Source organism: Myxine glutinosa, chromosome 12 (genome assembly GCF_964187855.1).
Source record: "Myxine glutinosa chromosome 12, kmMyxGlut1.1, whole genome shotgun sequence".
In the NCBI taxonomy this organism is placed as follows: domain Eukaryota; kingdom Metazoa; phylum Chordata; class Myxini; order Myxiniformes; family Myxinidae; genus Myxine; species Myxine glutinosa.
Window position 1 is genome coordinate 109,043,217 of NC_136272.1, and position 23,992 is coordinate 109,067,208.

Below are 23,992 nucleotides of genomic sequence, written 5' to 3' on the forward strand. Positions count from 1 at the left end.
TATTGAAACCAGTGACCCTGGTGCTTGGCTACATTGATGTCAACTCCTGGACGTTATCATGTTCGTATTTGCAGTACGGACATTGCGTTCTACTTTTGGGCACAGGACGGACGTTTCGTTTTTAGAAATTTCGAGGAATTCACAGTAAAATTGTCTGATCTGGAATGAATAATTGTCTTTTTAGTACTGGAGTTTGAACCACTATTTCACGGGTATGGTGAGAGCCACATGGTACAAAGATCACCAAGGAGCCACAAACGTAATCAGAAAAGTTGCTTTTTTTGGCTTAAATTTAACATTCACTTGACGTGTAATAGCAAGTTTGCAACACATGACATCTACAAAGCATCTGGAAATACCAAGCCCGTCCGAGTCCATTTTGTATTCAGACTTGTTCTTCTTCCGTACGCTCAACATGATGAAAACAGCTAATAGAATACAACAAAAATTAACGACTTCAGGCGACCATGGCCTTTTGACATCAAAAGTTATAGGATTCAGTGAAATGCAAACCCTGCTCAAATTTCAAGTCAATCAGATGAAAATTGACGATTTTATGCAACCTTGACCTTTGACCTTTTGATCTAAAAACAAACAATCACCTTCTAGCTTTTCATTGGTCAACTAATTCAGGACCCAATATGCAAATTCTTAAAATTTCAGGTCAATCAGATGAAAATTGATGATTTTATGCAACCTTGACATTTTGACAGGTATCTAAGTTTCCTAAGGCTGCTGCATCTAAGGTATCTAAGGCTGCTGCATAATAGCATGCTCAGATTTGATGAAAAAGTCTCAAATGTAAAAAAGTTATGGCTCTCTATCTCTCTCAAACATATACACACACACACACACACACACACACACACACACACACACACACACACAACATCCATCTCCTGCTGTGCAAGGTACGGGATAACTAGTACGAGCAATTGAGAGATTTCAGACACTCGCAGCACTTGTTTTGTGTGGTGTTTGTGTGATTTTTGTGTTGTTTTTGTGCTGATGTGTTACAATATGAGCACATCTATAAAGTACATAATAGTATGTACTTTATAGATGTGCTCATATTGTAATAGTATGTACTTTATAGACGTAGTCACTTTCTAATAGTACGTACTTTATAGATGTGCTCGTGTTGTAATAGTACGTACTTTATAGTCGTGCTCTTATTGTAATAATATGTACTTTATAGACATACTCACGTCCTAATAGTATGTACTTTATAGACGTGCTCATATTGTAATAGTACATACTTTATAGACGTGCTCATATTGTAATAGTACGTACTTTATAAACGTGCTCATATTGTAATAGTATGTACTTTGTAGACGTGCTTGTATTGTAATAGTATGTACTTTATAGACGTGCTCATATTGTAATAGTATGTACTTTATAGACGTACTCACTTTCTAATAGTATGTACTTTATAGATGTGCTCGTGTTGTAATAGTACGTACTTTATAGTCGTGCTCTTATTGTAATATGTACTTTATAGACATACTCACGTCCTAATAGTATGTACTTTATAGACGTGCTCATATTGTAATGGTATGTACTTTATAGACATACTAATATTGTAATAGCATCTACTTTATCAACATACTCACATCGAATAGTATGTACTTTATAGACCTGCTCATATTGTAATAGTATGTAGTTTATAGATGTGCTCTTATTGTAATAGTATGTATTTTATATATGTACCTCACATTCTAATTGTACATACTTTATAGAGGTACCCAAGTTGAAAAAAGGATAACGTGTAATACTGATTACTGCCAGGTGTAGTGGTGTTTGTGGCATATGTTAACACATGTGCGGACAAAGAGAAAAACAAGCAAACAGACATACAAACAAATTGACCCGAATGCAACGCGCTCTACTCTGGCGAGGGTAATGAACAAACTAATAATTGTCTTCCTGTAGGGACAGGAAATGAGAGGAGATGCAGTGCTTATCAAGGGGCTGGCTTTGTGTACAGGTGTAAATTACATTGTGTGCACTTACCGTGTTTTTATCAGCTCGTGATTGCATCTTCGGCAGCACGGAGCGCACGCCTGTTTGCACTTGGGACATTGTGGAGATACTCCTCGGTCAGATTCGAGTCGGACACCATGCAGCAAAGGATGCTATGATCAAGCCGGTGAGGAACTTGGGAATAATCTGCTTAAAGAATGTTCACCTGAACATCATAATGGAATTTCTCAATGGTCTACTGAAAAAATGGTCCTGTGCCTTACTTACCCGCATTCACTCTTCATTTTTTGCATTTATTTGTCCTTCAGCCCACCATGCGTGGAAATCGCTACTCGGCTCTTGGACACCGGCGGTGACCGAATCGGACTGGCATGGCCACCACGCTGGTGCAGAAGTGTTTACCTGGGCTAGAGTTTGTGAGCAACATTATGGAGCATTTGCCACCACTACAGGTTGGATTTCTATTAATATTTTGTTACAAAATGCTAACGTTCTGTGACATCACTTGTATGACGACATCACTCAACATTGCGCATGATCAATGCTGAAGCGAGCGCTATGATATTGCATGGCTGTCTCATTATGATATATTTCAAACCCAAGGGTCATTGTTTTTAAACCTTTATGCCACAAACCTGTTCTAACAAGAATGACCGCACTGTATTCACAACCTGCGACACAAAACACATAGTTTTCACCTCCTCTGTCCACTCAACTCCCTCATCCATGCTGTTGAAGGTATTATACAATTCATCTCCGAGGGTCGTTACAGTTTTGCTCAATATCAATTACGAGCCTGACAGACAACTTTGTCTGGTTTCAGGCCACTAGTACACCCACTCCGGAGAGGAGCGGCAGGAAGGGTCATGGTATTATCCTTTGTGGGATATATAGATTACAGTAGATCTAGACTCGGGCCTCAAAAATTCCAGAGGTGTATTCAGTTAGCAAGTTTCCGCCCTCCCGTTCTCTGTATGGTAATAATAAACATTTTGTTCATAAAAACCTGTACGTGGTCATTCGAGGTATGGGACTTTGTCATTTAGCACGACGGAATTGGCTTTAAAAATTTGGCAACAGGCCGATTGGGAAACGTGCATATGGTGCCATTCAAAAATTACGTAACGCTATTTTTAAGGGAGGCACATGCGAGCTTGATTCAACTTCACTAATAATAATCTAACACTCGATCCAAACAAAGCCAATGGAAATGTGACGCAACAAAGCCGGACAGTGTATAACAGCAGAGGCCTTTATCGGCCGAATGTGCCAGGCTCACTCGGAAACAAGATGGAGGCCATATAATTTCATCTATGGTGGGTGGAGTCAAGCAACAGATGTGGGTGTGGTCTGGCATCTGTCTGACCAATGGGTGCACATTTCAAAAATCGACCCCTAACAAGAACAACAACAACAACTACAATGGCACATGGTAGAACACATATGCCAGGCTGAATGGTTTTTGTTTTGTATCCCACTGATAGGCCAGATCTGGATTTGGACCTGAACCAAAACCTAATTGGCTTGTTTTTGTCACCTAACCAACTCATCCACCAAGTTTTGGCATAATCCGTCCACAACTCTTTTAAATATCATGCTATATATCACCTCAATGGTGTAGAATCACTTAAAAACTCTTTCGTATCTGGATCCGTAATCGGAGTTTTACGAAAATCAAATCCTCCTTGTCATACTCCCAACCTGTCCACCAAGTTTCATCCGAATCTGTCCACAACTTTTTGAGATATCCTGTTCACAAACAGATAAACAGACATACAGACAGGGGTGAAAACATAACCTCCATCCATCTTCGGAGGCGGAGTTAACAACAGCAAGGTAAAGAAAGCTCTTGTAGGCCTATGACATGCCGCAGGTAAAAATCTGCAAATTTGGGACGGGTGTTATCAAACTTGGGTGTTATCAGATTGTGAAGGTTCATTACAAATATGACACTGAACAGCGACAACCAGGACGATGCCAATGGCCTTTCCACTCTCTCTAAGTGAGGTTTACAAATCCCAAAGTGGCATGCATTGGACTGCTCAAAGGTGAACAATATGGACAAACCACCTCATTTTGCTTTCACAAATTCATTAAGGATGCATTTCAGCACCTCCATAGCTCTTCTTCCTTTTGTTTGTCCCATTAAATTTGCTTTTCCCACAAAACGCTTAGACTTTTAAAATTTATTGTTCTTATAAGATTGGGACTCATGGAGGGGCAAGGTGGCAGAGGGGAGGGTATGAACTAGCTGATAGTAGGGCAGCAGTTGGACACAATGTGGAAGGGAATAGATAAACAGGAACAAGGAAAGAAAGGAGAGTGAGAGAGAAAGAGGGAGAAAGAGAAGGAAACAAAAGTAAGGGGGTTAATGGGAGAAATAAAGTATGTGGGTAAGGATGGGGAATTTCATGAGATGGTGATGCTCCACCGCCGCAGCCACCTCTTGGCCCCATATACAAAGAAGGATATTGATGTCTCTGTCGGCAACCAAAAACGGCAAAGCCGCAGGGTCTGACGAAATTTTCCCCGAATTCTTTTAAAATCCTGGAGAAAAGAGTCGTACCTGGTTGGCGGACCTTTTACTGCCACCCATGAAACAGAAAAAATTCCTGCAGCCTTTAAGAAGGCTAATGCTATTGCCATCCTAAAAACTGGTACGTCAGCAGACGTGCCATGCAACTACCACCCTATAGCCCTGTTATCAGTAATGGGAAAGCTGACAGAGAGGGCCCTACTATCCCGTTTAACCCTCACCATGGAGGCCTTCCTACCTGATGAGCAGGAGGGCTTTTGGCCATGCCAGAGCACTTGTGATCAGGTTCTTGCCCTCTCCACCATCATCGAGGCTGGCTTTCAGAGTAAACAAAAGATGGCAACTGCCTTGGTGGACCTGTCAGCCTGTGACAGTCTGGCTCGTTCTTAAAGTCCAGAAAGTCTTACGGTGCCAGAAGACAATCAGACTACTATTTTTCTTCCTTTGGGACTGAAAGATCTGCGTTAGCTTTAATGACAACAACCAGCCATGTTTGAACTCTAAACGACGGCCTCCCTCAAGGATCAATCCAAGCCACCACCCTCTTTAACCTTTATGTCAGGTGACCTACCAATGACAACCTCCTTCAAACTCGCCTATGCTTATAACATCACATTTGTAGCACAGGGCCCGACCTAAAATCTGTTGGGGACCAACTCACCAGAGATCGAGGCATACTGGAGGAGTACTTGCATAAAAGGAAGCTCCATCCAAACCCCAACAAAACAGCCGTCTGCACCCACCATCTTAATAACGGAAACAACAAATGCAGAGGACGATGTGACTTTCTGCGGTATGATAGCTGAAAATATCCATTACCCCAAATATCTTGGGGTCACACTTGACCGAAATCTGACCTATAAAGACCACCTGCAAACATGCAAGGAGAAGGTCAGGACACGGGTAAACCTCATCTGTAAACTGGCCAGAATGTCATGGGGAGCCGGCACTAACACCTTACTATGGCAACTCCCACCCTTGTATACTTGACTGCAGAGTGCAGAGTATTGCACGCTAGTCTGGTCGATGAGAAGGCCATCAACGTTCAGGTAAATGCCGCAATGAGAACAGTGTCTGGAACACTCAAGTCAACAAAGACTGAGTGGCTCCCCTCCAACAATGCTCTCCACAATGCTCCACCAGCCATCCAAAGGGATGTGTAGCCATCCAGGTACTTCAGCAGCATTTGGCGACCAAAATTCCAGCCCCACGCCGTCTCGTTGAACATACGCGCTGCCGCCTCAAGTCCCAAAAAACACAATGGAACCGCGCCGAGCTCCTTACTGGAGCTCATCAAAGCAAAGCCGACTTGTGGAGAGCCAGCTGGGGAGCTGCCACAGCTCTGGATAAACATATTGCACATGATCCAACCATTGCTCCACCCTGTTTCACTCTCCGACGTAAGCAATGGACAGCCCTCAATTGTGGCAGCACCCTGTACTGATGGAGTATGAGGCCGGATGTGCCCTGCAACTGTGGAGGAGTCCACAAGATGGAGCACATCACGTCGCACTGTCCCTCACGGCAGCTATTGGGAGGACTTCTAGCCCTCCACCAACTCACCCCTGAGGCAGCCAGCCACATGGCTGCAGAACCTAGACATTCAACTTTAGCGTACCCAATATTGGTCAGATGCAAGAAGATGAAGAAGAAGACGAAGAAGACCACCTGCTTCAAGCTCTGGTGGGAAGAGTGTGATTGAATAGCTTCAGTAAGGCACTTCCTCAAACATGAGAAAAGACTAACAAAACATTGTAGGTGTGGAGTCAGTCTGGATTTTGGAAGTTTAGCAGGAGGAGGTTACTGAAGGAACGCATGCATCCTGGAGTTGTTGGGGCATATGAAAGGGAGCTAAACCAGAGGAGAAGTGGTTAAAACCAGTAAGGCCACCAATCTCCCTGTCGGCCTGTCCATTGATAGCAACAGGCTTTGTGCTTTGGCCTCATCACAGGAGCTTTGTTCAATGTTGAGCTTTACATTCAACAGAATCCAGGAAAAATAGATGTGATGCGGAGGTACCAGCCTATAGTAAAGAGCAGTGCTCCAATGAGCTACGTCCAAAGACCTTGTAGGCTGTGATTATGTGGAAATGTGCCAATGTTGTGCAAAGATGGAGTCAGTTTGTGTTGCAAGCCTACCTGAAAACGCTATTGCAATTGATTTATTTGACAGTCGTTATTAATTTTCATATTTTGTACTGTCACAATAACTTGCAAGGATATGGAGGCTCATGGAAGAATGGTGGGAAATGTGGGATCCCTTGGATGGATGGGTGTACATACAGTCGTGGCCAAAAATATTGGCACCCTTGCACTTTTTTCAAATAACTCACAATTTTCTATAAAAATAAGTTGAAATTGACAAAAGTATTTTGTCTCCACAATTCTTTATTTCACTGTGAATATTACAGAACCTTTGCTTTTGATTCAGAACTTAATATATCCTTTTAAATCGGAAAATAAAAAGAAATGGCATTGACAAAATAATTGACACCCGAGACTTAATATTTGGTATCACAGACTTTGGACAAAATACCTGAGGTCAAGCGCTTCCTATAGCCATGAATGTGCTTCCTACACCTCCCTACTGTCAGTTTAGCCCACTCTTCTTGTGCAAGGTTGTGTGCTTCCCCTTCTCTCCCCATCTTGTCTTCCGCTCCCTCTTTTTGTATATTTTGTTTGTCTGGTTGATTTGTTTGTGAAATAAATGTTAGCTCTTTCACGAGCCTCGATTCAGTATCCCAAAAAAAAAAAAAGACTGCTCCCGTTCTCCCAGATTTGAAGGGTGCCTTCTCCCAACTGCTGTTTTCGGATTTCCCCACAGGTGCTCAGTGGGTTTTAGATCTGGACTCATTTCTGGCCACTTCAGAACAGTCCAGCGTTTTGTCTTGAACCATTCCTGGGTGCTTTTTGAAGTGTGTTTGGGGTTATTGTCCTGCTGCAAGACCCATGACCTTCGACGGAGACCCAGCTTTCTGTCACTTAGTTGAACATTGCGCTCCAAAATGCCTGGGTAATCTGATTTCATGATGCCATGCACACATTCAAGGCACCCAGTGTCAGAGGCAGCACAGCAACCCCAAAACATCACTGAACCTCCTCCATGTTTGACTGTAAGCTTAGGGAAGGTATTCTTTTTTTTTGAATGTTAAATTTTGTTTTCTGTAAACACAGAGATGATGTGCTTCACCAAAAAGCTCTAATTTGGTCTCATCTGTCCACAAGACATTCTCCCAGAAGGATTTTGGCTTGTTCAGGTGTGTTTTTGCAAACTCCAGTCGGCCTTTCTTATGTCTCTCTCAGCAGTGGTGTCCTCCTGAGTCTCCTACCATAGAACCCCCTTTCATTGAGTTGGCAATGGATGGTGTGAGTTGAAACTATCATACCTTGTGTCTGAAGGGCAGTTTGAATCTGTTTGGCAGTTGGTCGAGGTGCTTTCTCCACAATTCGAGCAATCCTTCGCTGCAATCTTCGATCAAGTTTTCTCTTGCAGCCACGTCCAGGGAGGTTGGCTACAGTGCCATGGGCCTTAAACTTCCCGATAACATTGTGTACAGTGGACAAAGGAACATCAAGGTCTCTGGAGATGGACTTGTAGCCTTGAGATTGTCCATGCTTTGCTAGTAAAAAATGAGTAAAAACCACCTTTTAGAGGCCATTTTACCCCACAAAGTGGGGGTTGGCCTTTTCCGGGGACCGTGGTTGTTGTTGTTTTTTGGTCCCCTTTTTGAAGCAATGTTTTACGGCCGGATGCCCTTCCTGCCGCCAACCCTGTTTGTCGCCTTTTTACGACACACAGGGAATTACCAGTGAACTGGTACTCAATTAGCCGACCTCGGAAGGATGACAGGCTGAGTCAACCCCCCTGGCGTTAATTCAGCGATCGACCGGGATTCGAACCCAGGATCCTAGGATCCTAAGCTGGCACCCCAGCTGCTAGCCCAACACCAGGCTTCACATTGACATGGTTGAATGAGAGATGTTTTATATTGCAGGCACCTGTAATTCACCACACGTGAGTTCAATTTCAAAGTAAAGGAGAATCACCTGCTCGAAATATAATTATTTCTAACAATTTCTAAAAAGGTGCCAATAATATTGTCCGGGACATTTTAGGATTATCTTACAGATGTTGGAATAAGCTAAGGTTTAGTAATTTTTAAAGCTGTTTTCTTTTGTTCCACTACAAACCAAATACACATGTGGATACCAAAATATTTTTTAATTTCAACAATTTTCTGGAGGAAATGGTGCATTATTTGAAAAAAGCCAATATATTTTTTTGGCCATGACTGTACACCTGTGCGTTGACCTGTTAGTGTTCCCATCTGATCTCCTGGCACATCATGCTCCGAGCCCAATTATCAAGGCCCATACTGCACATGTACTTATCCTTGTAATTCATGTAAAGGTTTATCCTGCATTCTTGTTTATCCTTGCAAATTTATTTTCATGCAGAACGAATCATCGATGACTCTTCCTTGAGTTTTAAGTTTTTGATTGCCAAACCAATCAGAACCACTAATTCTTATATCCTTTTCGCAAGAACTTCCAAGTCATGTGCCAGTGCGTTGGTTTAAAAAAGGTGTATAAAGCTCATGTACTTCTGGATTGGTGAGTCATCGCCACCTTTTCACATTGACATCACCTCACTCCTCATCTTTGGAACATACATCGGCAAACTGGGTGTGGAATGCAAGCGGGTGGGAAAGAAAGGATGTGTTGCTGGGCGTGGCAGTAACAACGGTAGGCCCGGAGTGAGGTAAAATATGGGCGTGGCTGTGTGACGGTAGGCGTGTTCTGGGTATGCTATGGGTATGGTAATGTGTGACAGAGGATGTATGGGCATGGCATGAGTGAGTGTGGGTATTGCATGCACTTACCTTACCTTGGGTGACTTAAAAAAAACTGGTTTGACGAGCTGCGTCAAAGGTTATCATTGGAGATGTGCGAGACCGAGTTAGTGTGAATGAAAAAAATATAAAAAATAGATGATTATCTTACAGATGTTGGTTCGACATCTGAGAAAAAAGGGTGAAATGATTGAATGTGAAGAAAAAGCTTGGAATTATGGAGGACGACAAGAAATTAACCTTTTAAAATTGGGAGTCAGGGCCAAGGACTGTCAGGGCCAAGGACAAAACCAGATGTGGGGCAGCAGACCAACATGAGGACAACAATTGTCTGCAGAGAGAAACATAGACAGAGACAGAGAGGAAACCCTCTGCTTAGGTCTCCTGCTAATTCTGATACCAAGTACTTTTTAAGGCCTATAAATGTGATGACCTCCATTGGTTCAAGTAAATAAGCAGCATAACTGACTCACGGTGGGAAGACGTACTCCATGATGGTGCGAATGAACACATTATATACCTTTAGTGGTTGAGAGTGCACAATGACGGCCTTAGCTATGCGAAGTATTCCGACTCATTGCCCAGCCCTGGAGGCGAGCTTGGAGATGTGGTCAGCCCAAGATAGTTCATGGCACATTGTGAGCTAGGCCACGGCGTTCCAGAGTCCAACCTCATCCAGGAGTCGATCACCTAAGTGATTTTTTTTTTTTTTTTTTTTTGTATACAAGATCGAGGCTCGTGAAAGAGCGAAAATTAATCACACAGAAAGACAAACAGACACATAAAACAAATAACATCGGGAGCGGTAGACAAGATGGGGAGAGAGGGGGAAGGACACAAACACAACATTTGAGAGCAGGGACCGAGAGACATGGAGACATCGAGAGATCTGTGGGAGGGAGAGGGCTTTGGGGGGGAGGCATGTGAAGGGGGGAGGCATGTGAAGGGGGGGAGGCATGTGAAGGGGGGGGGGTGGGAGAGGTATAAACATATGGACACTGCCAGGATTTCCAGGAAATAAGTTGGAATTTCAAATAAGGTGGATCTGGGGTGAATTAGTGGGGGTAGAAAAGATCAAGGTTATGGATGGGGGAAGATAAGAGATGGTGGTGAACAGCTGTTTTAAAGACCTGGAGGGAGGAGAGGGATTGAAGGGAGTGTGGGAGTTTGTTCCACAGGCGGGAGAAAAGAGGAATGAAAGAGTGAAGGTGAGCAGAGAGCCGAGATTTCGGCAGTTTAACCATCAGAGGGTTGCTGGCAGATCTTGTGCGACCTGTAGGAATATTTGGGGGACAGAGCACGGAGAGAGCTGGGGGAGCAAGGCCGGAGAGGAGTCGGTAGAAGACAGAAAGACCACCTACCTGCCTGCGGTGAGTGAGTGAAAGGCCCTCAGAGATAGCTTCATCGCGGGAGATTCCAATGATTTTGAAAGCTTTGGATTCAACAGCGTGAAGCCGAGCCAGGTGTGAGGCAGGAGCACCAGCCCATAGGGGAGAACAGTATTCCATTGAGCTGCGGATGAAAGCCTTGTATGTGGTGAGGAGCTCAGGTGTGCCGAGGAAGGACTTCGCACGACGGAGGATGCCCAGTCGGCGACTGGCTTTGGAGGCCAGCTTGGAAATGTGGTTTTCCCAAGAAAGATCATGGCAGATAGTGAGACCCAAAAGCTTGAGTGACAGAACTTCTTGGAGAGGATTGTTGAGAAAGTAGATGGGAGGGTTGTCCAGTCGATCTTTTCGGAGAGACATAGTAAGAGAGTGAGATTTGGCAGGATTGAAAGACATGTTCCACTTGTTTGACCAGTCTGTGATTTTGTCCAGGTTGGTTGGTTGGTGTGATTGGTTGGTGTGATTTGTGATTTGGAGGATTATCCAGATCATTTTGTGTATAAAGACAGTGTAAACATGTGAGGCGTCATCTTCCAGGTGGTTGATCAGTTTTGTAACTTGTTCAGGTAGTCTGGCAGGGAAGTACTTTCCGGAAATATAACACTGGACTATGTAAATATCCTGAACAAGTTGAAATGCTCTGTAAAGTGGAACAGAAGATTTTCCAAAAGAGGTGGGGAGAGGTTATCCATGTGCCCCAAACATGCTTTTGATTGGAGGATTCTAATTTTCTGGCCAGGCCCAGTTTACACACCACTTCCTATGCACTGTTTAATGTGCGAACTTGTGGAAAAACAATGGCAGCAATGGCATCAAAACGACTCATCGACCAAGTGCACTGCAGGCGTGTGTGAGTAGCGACTCAAGAGATGAACAATTACATCTGTCTGGAGGATTGCCAGTAGGTCCTTTGAAAGGGATGTTTAGCCAGCTTTCCTGTCTATAGTGTGAACAGTAAATATTCTAAGGTATATTCCATGAGAATATGCCATTAGGCTGGTAGCCCACACCATTTTCAAATCTGCCAAACATAGTATTATCACGTTGCCTGATTAGGGGCCTTTGTGGTTTATACGAGCTGTGCTGACCCCACGAGTGGTGAGAACCCCTTGGGATATTTTGGACGTGGCTCGATCAGGTTGAATCATCTGTAAGAGAGCTAAAAGTCCCATAAAGTGTAAGAGGGGTCCCATAAAAAAAACTAAAAAGAAGTACAGATACTTTTAAAGTACACCACCCCCATGCCAAATAAATAAATAACATTCTCCATCGCGCGGCAATGCCGGGTGGTGATACCGCTGTGCGCAGCACATAGAAACGGAATTGGGAGGGACAGGTGTACAATAAATTGATTGATTAATTGCTTTAATTAAATTAATTAAAATCAATTAATAAAAATCGTAAAATAATTTCTTAATCAATTGGCTAATAGCATAACTCAACCACCAGTGTTTCATTCAAAGCTGTAACTTTTTAAAAATGAATTAAATAGGTAATTAATTGGAAAAATAAATAATTAATTGATTAATCAATGTCAAAAATATCCTTTACAGCCACATCACTGTCACAGTAATTTCCGAATATTAGCTTCCTCGCTCAAAAGGTGCCTGAGATTTTGCCCAGATGAGAAAGAAAATAAATAAGTGATTAATAATGAAAATAAATAAATAATAATGGTAAAATAATTAAATTATTAATCAGTTTGCCAATATAATACCTAAACGACCACCGTTTCATTCAAATCTGTAACTTAAAAAAAACCCATCAATTAAGTCATTAATCGAAAAAGTAAATAATTAATTAATTAATTGATTAATCAATAAATCAAAAATATCCTTTATAGCCAAATCACTTGGTCATTATCGTGTCCAAATATCAGTTTCGTCGCTCAAAAGGTGCCTGAGATATTGCCCAGATGAGAAAGGAAATAAACAAGTACTAATCGATAACAATTCAGTAATTGATCAATTAATTGATTAATCAAAAAACGAAAAATACCGTTTTTGCCAAATCACTTGCTCACTATTGTTCCCAAATTTCATCTTCCTAGCTCAAAGGATGGCTGAGATATCGCCCAGACAAACAAAAAGGAAAGAAAGAAAGAAATAAATAAAACAAACAACCGGAGTAAAAACTCAGCACTCCCTTTCAGCGCACGTCATCTCTGGGTCCCCTTCGGTGCCCGGCGATGTCGTCATGCAGTGCCTGGAGATGGAATATTAAAGGAGTGGGGTACAAAAATATTACTTGTCTAAAGGAAGATACACACTCAAAGACAAATCAACTGCAAAATGCCTTTCCAATTAAAAATGAATCCATATGTTTATTATGACATAATCATTCAAACAATGGGAGGAAATTGAATGTGGTGGATTGATCGACCCTTCCAAATTTTTATCTCCACCACCTAAGGCTTACATTTCATCCCCGTCTGTCTGTCTCTCTGTCAGCAGGATATCTCCAAAAGTTACGGAGGATTCAGACGAAACTTTGTGGACAGGTTGGGTGTGTGACAAGGACGAATTGATTTGATATTGGTGAAGATCCAGATCCGGTTATTAAAATTTTCCAAGTCATTCTTCACCATTGATGGGGCCAAAAATGATATAGAGCACGATATTTGAAAACGTTGTGGAAGAGTTATGACAAAACTTGGTGGATGAGTTTGGTCGGTGACAAGAACAAGCCGATTCGATTTTGTTTCAGGTCTGGATCCAGATCTGACCTATCAGTGGGATACAACATGTATAATGTTCAGCCTTGCGGAGGTACGTGCTCTACCGAGTGACGTTCTGGTTTTGAAATTGCAATGATAGATTTCTGCTGAATTTGAAAAACGCTCACCGAATCACTGATTGGGTGGAAGGTACAATTTGGAGAAATGTCGTGCAAACCAAAGATGCTGACCGTACACTCCGTGTGGAGGCACCGGCCGTGAAAATTGTATCTATCACTGTAGCATCTTTCAACTTTATCTCGCTAGAGTGGACAGCACGGTCATGCAGCCGCGCACTGCGATTCCCATATTGCTGACATATCCTTCATTCCCATCTGAGCTCACAGCTCATGATCCTGGGATACCAGTTTCAAATCCTGTATAAACCATATTGATTTGTTCGTTATCTACACTGACGTCTCACAATGTATTTGTCTTGCATGTGGCTTATAGACAAACTCCTTCACGAGCCTTAGATAACTTTAAATATAGAATAACAAGTACCAAGGGCTAGGGAGGTCCATGTTCTATTGTCACATTCACTCTTCTCAATACTTCAAACACAATGAACCAGCCCTACCCCCTGAACCCAAAACCTCCACCCTCCCTATTCTCCTTCCTATGGGGCCTATACTATCCTTGAAAGGTTTGCTCACAATCATTTGAAACAGTCAAATATAATATCCTCCCCCCTATACCAAATTCCTCCCATAAATGTCAAAATCTACTCTGTTATACTGAGTCGAGACTCGAGTAAGAGCTAACACATAGAACATACAGTATAATAAAGGGAGCGGGAGACAAGAGGGAGAGAGACAGAGGGAAACACAACAACAGTAGAGAACTGGAACATCGGGACATCTGTGGAAGGGAGAAGGCTGGGGCGGTGTAGACGCGATAAACAAGATGGACACCACTAGCAATTTCAGGAAAGAAAACACGGAATTTGAAGGAGGGGGATTTGGGATGGATTAACGGGGGTAGAAAAGATCAAGGTTTTGAATGGGGGAAGATAAGAGATGGTGGTGAACGGCTGTTTTAAAGACCTGGAGGGACGAGTGGGATTGAAGGAAGTGAGGGAGTTTGTTCCAGAGGCGGGAGAAAAGAGGAATGAAGGAGTGAAGGTGAGCACAGAGTCTTGATTTTGGCAGTTTCACCATAAGAGGGTTGCTGGCAGATCTTGTGCGACCTATAGGAATATTGGGGGAACAGAGCACAGATAGAGCTGGGGGAGCAAGGCCGGAGAGGAGTCGGTAGAAGACAGAAAGACCACCAACCTGCCTGCGGTGAGAGAGAGAGGAAGGCCCTCAGAATCAGCTTCATCGCGGGAGATTCCAATGATTCTAAAAGCTTTGGTTTCTACAGCGTGAAGCTTAGATAGGTGTGAGGCAGGAGCACCGGCCCAGAGGGGAGAGCAGTACTCCATCCATGTGCGGATGAAAGCCTTGTATGTGGTGAGGAGCTCAGGTGTGCCAAGGAAGGACTTCGCACGACGGAGGATGCCCAGTCGGCGACTGGCTTTGGAGGCCAGCTTGGAAATGTGGTTTTCCCAGGAAAGATCATGGCAGATAGTGAGACCCAAAAGCTTGAGTGACAGAACTTCTTGAAGAGGATTGTTGAGAAAGTAGATGGGAGGGTTATCCAGTTGGTGTTTTCGGAGAGACATAGTAAGGATGTGGGATTTGTCAGGATTAAAAGACATGTTCCACTTGTTTGACCAGTTTTTGATTTTATCTGGGTCCACAGAGAGTGAAGAGGCTGCAGACTGCCGATCTGAGGGGAGATTATTCAAGCTAATAACTTCATTTATTTCTCCCCCCCCCATGAGACCAACACTATCTGTCCAAGTTTGGTGGCGATCACAGCAACAGTCATAAAGATCCTCCCCCCTTCCTCCTTTTATCAAATCCCTTCTGATATGATAAATCTACAAAGACATAGAACATACAGTGTGGGTTCGCTTCCTGGTACGGGCATGTAATTTTCCCACATATATCAATTTAAATGTATAAAAGGTAAATCATTAATTATTTTTTATCGTAAATCCTCCATGAGGCCCCCATTATGCAAGCCACGTCCAATATGACTGACGTGAATAGCTAGACCCCGATGTAGAGAACCCCGCTTCTCTCCCCCAGCAAGGAGCACAATAACATGGAACACGCCTTCCTTTTAACCGGCTATCCCACATGCTTGCACTCTACAAGACTAGGCCTTTGGGCCAATAATAGCCTTACAAAATGTTGCAAAACGATGATCTATCTGTGAAGGTCACACATCAGATGGGAAACCTACAAAATTAAGCCCTTTGTTGATCTACATCTGCTACAACCACCCCTGCCGGCTCCATAAACGGCAAGCCTCCAATTGGAGATCAGATCAGATCCTTACAAGCTTTCTTATGTCTGAGTGGCACAAGAGAGAATTCAACTGTGTGCTCATAAGGCCCTTGTGCTGCGCTCTCATGCTGATTGCACTCTTTAATTTCGTTAGATGTATGTTGCTTCTTCTTCTTCTTCTCTCTTATGCAGCACATGGCTGCAGGTAGCATCAGTTTACTAGGGGGGCAGCTGTGCCGTTGTCATAGTGCCCCCTGTAGGTTACAACAGGAATTTGTAATTTGTTCGGGTGTCAGTGATAGCTCGCCTACTCTTCAATAAGGACACCGTAGGATCTTTAACGTCCACCAACTGATGCTGGCAGACAGGACGCCCAGTTTAATGTCCATCTGAGGGACGGCACACCGATTGATGCCTCACCGTACCTGAAAATACTCGGATGACAGTTTATATCTGGGTCTGTATTCTAAGTCAAACCCAGGTGGGCAGCTCAGCAGGTGAGTGTGCATACCTCGAGGTTATCCTAGCAGTCCCACGGATGTTGCATCACACGCATAGGTGTAATTCTGCTCCCACCGTCCGTCTACCTTGTATCCGAGCTGATAAGATCACAAGTGCACAAGCATTAGTGTATTGGCTTGCGATGAAACAGCCCTGTGGACATTCGGACAAAAGGCAGACAAGTTCTGCAAAGGGTTCAGTATTAAAACATACTTGCTGGCAAATCGACAATTATTTCAATCCTGGATGCTTTGATACTCGGGAGTTTGCCATTTGCTTTACCTGGTTGTGATTTTTCTCAATCAGCACAAGACTCCCTGAAGTTTAATATTTAGGACTAGCGATAACCCATGAAAATCACGGGCATAAATAGTGTTCATGTTCATACAAGCTAACTTGCCCTTCCTCTTCCTTTCAAAATAATTGTGTCAGTTGGCACCAACATTCATTCTGGCGGATCTCCTGAATATCGCTTTGTATTCAACGGCAGTATTGTCTCTTATAGTGTGGTTACTGGTAAGTATCCCCGTTACATTTCTGATCGCATTCATATTTGTATTAAAAGGCGTAACATGCCTCTCGAATCGCTGCGCGTCCGGCACACATCGGGACGTCTTCTTCTTCTCCTCGGTATCAAGGGCAGCGTCTCACTGTGCGTAAAACAAAACGGCGCGGGTTATTTAAAACTTTTCACCGATTTTCAGCTTTTATTCCACACTTATAGACATTTGGAGACATAGGTATACTTATATTGAAGGGTTAGTCATAACTACATAGTATCACACATATCTTAGGGCGACAGGAGCAATAGCTGGAGAGAAGTTCCGATTACAAACTTCAGAAATAAGCGTTTTAATGATATAGATTGCAATACGAGGAGCTTTATTAGTCCCCTACCGGTGCACACCGGAGGGGACTATAGGTTTGCACGCCGTCCCTCCATCCGTCAGTCCGTCAGTCCCTCCGTCCGTCAGTCAGTCCCTCCGTCCGTCAGTCCCTCCGTCCGTCAGTCCCTCCGCCCGTCAGTCCGTCAGTCCGTCACGCAAAGAACAGTTTTCTGGACTTTTTTTCTAAACGCTTAATGCTAATGATTTCAAACTTGGTACATGGTTTCCTCATGATAAGTTACAGATCAAGTTCGAACTTCACGACGTTTCGATCATTTTTGACAAAGTTATGGCACTTTGAACTTTGGGAATTCTGATAATTCTGATGATCCTTAACTCAGTGCCATTTTAAGTTTTAATTTCCTTTAAAAACCAATTTCTCTGCAATAATAAGACGGATTGAGATGAAATTTTCATCGTCGGAGGGACTCTGTCTGTAGAATATTTTAATCGTAATTATGACGTCACAGGGCACGAGGTTCGGCCGCCATATTGTTTTTCGTGAAAACAGCAAAACCCCTTTTTCTCTGCAACGGCTGAACAGATCGAGGCCAAACTTTGCAGGCAGAATCGCATACCCATGACGAACAAAAAAGTCAGCGAGCATGACGTCATGCATCACATGGTTTCAGTGTTATGACGTTTTTAAGCATGATCCTTTAAAACCGAGCTCCTCCCTCATTTTTGATCCAATAGACGGGAAACGTCACAGATCTGTTCAGCATGTCAGTCTACTAAAATATAGTGGTGGGATGATGAAGTTGGAAAGAAGATTGACGAGAAGAGGAAGACGTTCAAGGAGTGGCAGAAGGCGAAGGGTACGGGAGCAGAAACAGCAGAGCATGAAAGTTATAAGGCAGCCAGGAAGGCTGCAAAGAAAGAGGTAGCAAAGGCGCAGGAGGCATGTAGGAAAATGTTCGGAGAACGCTTGGATTCGGAAGAGGGTCAGAGAGCGGTATTCAGGATTGCAAAGCAGATAGCTAAAGAGAGGTGTGATGTGATGGGGGTGAGTTGCTTGAAGGATGAAGTGGGACAAATCGTTGTGGACCCAGATGGAATTAAAGGAAAATGGAAAAGATATATGGAAATGCTGTTGAATGCAGAGAATGAATGGGATGGCAACATAGAGAGTAACCCAGTTTTAGGACCGGCAGAGAAGATAACTGAGAAGGAAGTTGAGGAAGCGATAAAAGCAATGAAGAGTGGAAAAGCGGGAGGGCCGACGAGAGTTGTGGGAGATATGTTGAAGGCAGCAGGAAGTTGGGGTGTGAAGAGAATGACAGAGATCTGTAATCTGGTGGTGAAAGAAGGTCGCATTCCAGTGGATTGGGAACTGAGTACCCTCGTCCCTCTATACAAGGGAAAAGGTGACCCTCTGGACTGTGGCTCGTATCGAGCGATAAAGGTATTGGAGCATGGAATGAAGGTATTGTAAAGGGTGTTGGAGAGGAGGATAAGGAAGAAGGTGAAGATCGACGAAATGCAGTTTGGATTTATGCCAGGAAGAGGAACGACAGACGCGCTCTTTATTGTGAGGCAGTTGCAGGAGAAGTACATGGAGAAGAGGAAGAAGTTGTTTCTTGGGTTTGTTGATCTGGAGAAAGCATTCGATAGGGTTCCACGCGAAGTATTGACATGGGCATTGAGGAAGTCAGGAGTGGAGGAATGGTTGATCAGAGTAGTGATGGCAATGTACAAAAGAGCGCGCACAGCTGTAAGGACGAAGGACGGGAACAGTGGTGAGTTTGAGGTGAAGGTGGGAGTGCATCAGGGGTCGGTACTAAGTCCTCCACTATTTGTAGCTGTGATGGAGGTGCTGGCTCAGAACGTAAAGGAGGGTTTACCGTGGGAGTTGTTGTATGCAGATGATCTGGTGTTGATTGCGGAAAGTATGGATGGACTGAAGGAAAAGATGAACAAGTGGAAGGAATGTATGGAGCCAAAAGGTCTGAAGGTGAATATCGGAAAGATGAAGGTGATGGCAAGTGGTAAAGCATGTGGTGAGGTGGAAAGAACTGGGAAGTGGCCGGGTGCAGTGTGCAGGAATGGTGTTGGAGTGAATTCCATTCAATGTACAATGTGCGCTGAGTGCGTTCATCAAAAATGTAGTGGTCTGAGAGGGTCATTAACCAGTGTGGCAGCTACATTCAAATGTAAGGTGTGCACAGAGGGAGCTGCAGATGGAGGAAATGTTGAGTTGGATCTTGGAGACGGCGTGAAGCTGGAAGGTGTGAAAACATTTTGCTACCTCGGAGACATGCTGAATGGAGAAGGTGGATCAGACTCGGCAACGGTTGCTAGAGTGAGATGTGCATGGAAGAAGTTTTGGGAACTGAGTGGCGTGCTGACGAGGAGGGGAGTGTCGTTGAAGCTGAAGGGAAAGGTGTATGCTGCATGTGTGAGAAGTGTTATGATTTATGGGAGCGAGACATGGGTAATGAACGTAGAGCAGCAACGAAGGCTGGAAAGGGTGGAAATGCGAATGGTTCGGTGGATGTGCGGAGTATCGTTGAGAGAGAGGAAGACAAATGATGAATTGCGAAAGATGATGGGAATAGAGCCTGTGATGGATGATGTGAAGAGGAACAGGTTGAGATGGTTTGGTCATGTGTTGAGGAAGGATGAAAGTGACTGGTTGAGAAGAGTGATGGAAATGAATGTAGAAGGAAGAAGAGGATGGGGAAGACCGAGAAAGACTTGGCTAAAGATGGTGGAAGAAGAAATGTGTGCAAGGGGGTTAACAAGGAGAGATGCAGAAAATACGGCAAAATGGAGAACATTGTCATGGGGACCGCAAGGCTAACCCTGGCTCGAGCAGGGGAAATGGCCTTAAAATGCATGTTGTTGTTGTTGTCCCCTAATAATGGAGCTTCAATGCAGGAGGCCATTAGGCCCATCAGGCCTGTGGAATGATGGCCAACCTATGGTTGTTTATCCGTGCTCTGTCCTTTTAAATGCTGAGCGTTGAGCAAGGATGCAGCTTGTACCGTTTTTAAAGTCTTTGGTGTGACTCAGCTGGGGTTAGAACCCCAAACCGAGACTCAGAGCAGATACTCTAACCATTACGCCACAGAGTGTGGTAAATACTGTTGCTTTCCATGTTGCTTTCATTTGGGCTTCTTCCGTGGATTTATTTGATTTGAAGTGGAAGTAAGATGTGACTTTGACCATGCAGGCGGTACCAAGCATTCCAGATGAGTTCCTGCCTGTCATCGTGGAGTCGCTGCCCATGCTGCAAGGTTGTGTCGAGGCAGTCTCGGGTACAAGTGGACTCGAGCTGGTGTATGGCTCTTGCGACGAACCAGGCCTCACTGCAAACCAGCTGGCCTATGCGGGTCGCGGAGGCGAGGGGCTGCTGCTTCATGGTGACCCGCCACTAGTTGGTGCTGAGGAGCAGGTGGTTGAAGATGAAGTAGGAGGTATGTTTATCATCATTTGTATACACGATTGAAGGCCAAGACAGAGCTGAAAGACTGATAAAAACTGTGGGGGTAACATACTGACAATAGATTATTTTGCAGCTGAGATCTATACCATTAGGTGGACAACAGACAGACGCAAGAAGCTTTAAAAAGACAAAAAACCCCGGAGAGGTGGCATGACGAAATGGTTCGGCATAACACTAAAGTTAGGACTGGTGGGAGTGAGGAATCCCTTCACCTTTGTTGCAGCGATACTGAGGACACACATGGAGATGTTAAGTCACTTTGAAAATATAGTGAGTAGAGGGATTCCATCACAATGTGGAGTGTATGTGTGTATAGAGTGTATGGAGTGTGCACTTTTCTATCAATGCAGCTCTTTTATTTAAGGCCTGGCCTCGATGAAGACAACACAGTCCGTGACTGGAGCTTTTTTTTTCTTTTTTGTATACAAGATCGAGGCTCATGTAAGAGCTAACATTAATGACAAGAAAAAACAAACGGACACATAAGACATAATAAAGGGAGCGGGAGACAAGATGGGGAGAGAGGGGGAAGCACACAAGTACAACATTTGAGAGCAGGGACATTGGGAGATCTGTGAGAGGGGGAGGGCTTGGGGGGGGGGAGGAGGCATGGGAAGGGTGGGACCTTCAACATAAAAATAAATAAATAAATAATTCTGTACCATATTTGGTGTCCTTGATCCCATCACCATGTCACTCATGCACTGGTACCTGACGCTCAATATATCCCAACAAAGCACGCAACATTTTAAAATCTATTCTAACAGTGAAAGTTGTTTCCACTTCTTGATGAGTACTCAGTCCTTGTGATGCTTCAATGTTTATCCTTGTGATGCTTTTTGACACTTAACGAATGTGTATATATATATAGGGGATACTCATATATATATATACATATACATATACATATACATATACATACACACACACACTGCATTCAGAAAGTATTCAGACCCCTTCACTTTTTCACATTTTGTTATGTTGCAGCCTTATGCTGAAATCGTTTAAATTCATGTTTTCCCTCATCAATCTACACTCAATACCCCATAATGACAAAGAGAAAACAGGATTTTATTAAGTTTTGCAAATTTATTAAAAAGAAAAAACTGAAATATCACATTGACATAAGTATTCAGACCCTTTGCTATGACACTTGAAATTTAGCTGAGGTGTCTCCCATTTCTCTTGATCATCTTTGAGATGTTTCTACACCTTGATTGGAGTCCACCTGTGGTAATCTCAATTGATTGGACATGATTGGGAAAGGCACACACCTGTCTATATAAGGTCTCACAGCTGACAATGCATATCAGAGCAAAAACCAAGCCATGAGGTCGAAGGAACTGCCTGCAGAGCTCAGAGACTGGCCACTCTGCCATAAAGCCCAGATCGGTAGAGTGTTGCAGTGATGGTTGTCCTTCTGGAAGTTTCTCCCATCTCCACACAGGATGTCTGGAGCTCAGCCAGAGTGACCATCGGGTTCTTGGTCACCTCTCTTACCAAGGCCCTTCTCCCCCGATTGCTCAGTTTGGCCGGGCGGCCAGCTCTAGGAAGAGTCCTGGTTGTTCCAAACGTGTTCCATTTAAGAATTATGGAGGCCACTGTGCTCTTGGGAACCTTCAATGCAGCAGAAACTTTTTTGTAGGCTTCCCCAGATCTATGCCTCGACACAATCCTGTCTCTGAGCTCTGCAGGCAGTTCCTTCGACCTCATGGCTTGGTTTTTGCTCTGATATGCATTGTCAGCTGTGAGACCTTATATTGACAGGTGTTTGCCTTTTCAAATCATGTCCAATCAATTGAATTTACCACAGGTGGACTCCAATCAAGGTGTAGAAACATCTCAAAGATGATCAAGAGAAATGGGAGGCACCTGAGCTAAATTTCAAGTGTCATAGCAAAGGGTCTGAATACTTATGTCAATGTGATATTTCAGTTTTTTATCTTACTATAATTCACCAAATGTTTGTCCGTATGTTCGAAGGTACCGCAAAAACGGCTCAACCGATCGAAACGATATTTTGTGTGGGTAATCCTGGGATCTCCGGGAGTAAAATAGGCTATTTAGCTTTTCCAATTTCAGCTTTGGTCTCCAGTATTCTCAGGTTTGGACTCCCGCATAACATTCGCGTTCGCATAACGTTCATTGTGACGATGTTCTCATTGTGACGATGTATGTGTTCACGGTAGTGTTTGACGTGACGGTGTGAACGTAATTTCGTAATGTTTTTCGTTTCGTATTCCTTTAATGTGTTGGGCTAGCGGCTAGGGTGCCGGCTTAGGATCCTAGGATCCTGGGTTCGAATCCCGGTAAATCGCTGAATTAACGCCAGGGGGGTTGACTCAGCCTGTCATCCTTCCGAGGTCGGCAAATTGAGTACCAGTTCACTGGTAATTCCCTGCTTGTCGTTAAAGGCGGCAAAAAGGGTTGGCGTCAGGAAGGGCATCCGGCCGTAAAACATTGCTTCAAAAAGGGGACCGAAAAACAACAACAACCACAGTTCCCGAAAAAGGCCAACCCCCGCTTGCGGGGAAAAATGGCCTCTAAAGGTGGTTTTTATTCCTTTAATGTACGTTTAATGTTTAATGAACGTTTAATGTTTCATGAACGTTTAATGCCCTTCGATGTCCGGGGTCGCACGCGCGCTACACTGGACGGGCCAGCGTGTACCTTGCCCTTCGCCGTCAGGCTCGGGTAAACCGCTGAGCCCCATCCGTGATGGGGACTGGGGCTTGAGACAGTGACCTTCATTAAAAGTATAATAAACGCTGTCCACATCGATCTTGCCAAGGCCGTAACAGCCGTAACGTTTAATCTCTACATGAGAGAATTCCACATAGCTATTTGGGTGGTGAATACGCTAACAGATCGCTGTCTCCATCGATCTTGCCAAGGCCGTAACAGCTATCGGCTCAAAATCCTTTTAACTGTTGATTTGGTACAGTTACACGTATCGGGAATTTGGTACACGTATCGGGAGTACATACGACATAACGATTGTGAACACGATTATCGATCACGATCATCACGATCATAGTGTATCGATCACGATTTGAAACACGATGGAATAATATTTACCGATATGAACAGTGATGTGGCTTTTATTGAAATTCTTAAGATACTGTTTAGATTTTGATGATTTGCGTGTGATATGATTCAACGGATGTTTATATGAATCGTTTAAAATATAAAAAACCTTCAATTTCTGTTATTTTGCCTTTTCATTTGGGCCTCCCTATTGGAGCCCCGCCCGTAGGGCGGGTACCATTGCTAGTTATTAATAAATTTGCAAAACTTTCTAAAATCCTGGTTTCTCTTTGTCATTATGGGGTTAACCCATAA

General features: G+C 43.7%; 1 protein-coding gene across 7 annotated transcripts in view; it reads left to right on the forward strand.

Annotated features, from left to right (window-relative positions):
- The window catches only part of LOC137437763 (ETS-related transcription factor Elf-1), a 98,212-nt gene that overhangs the window by 60,606 nt on the left and 13,614 nt on the right, over nucleotides 1–23,992 (forward strand). For 6 of the 7 annotated variants that reach the window (XM_068132362.2, XM_068132366.2, XM_078766218.1 and 3 more), the window contains 3 exons: nucleotides 2,028–2,149; nucleotides 2,292–2,435; nucleotides 20,378–20,621. In XM_068132362.2, coding sequence (XP_067988463.2) covers nucleotides 2,355–2,435; nucleotides 20,378–20,621 — 325 coding nt within the window. In that variant the 5' untranslated portion in view covers nucleotides 2,028–2,149; nucleotides 2,292–2,354. The remainder of the gene's footprint in view (nucleotides 1–2,027; nucleotides 2,150–2,291; nucleotides 2,436–20,377; nucleotides 20,622–23,992) is intronic. The other variant, XM_068132365.2, reaches the window with a different exon arrangement.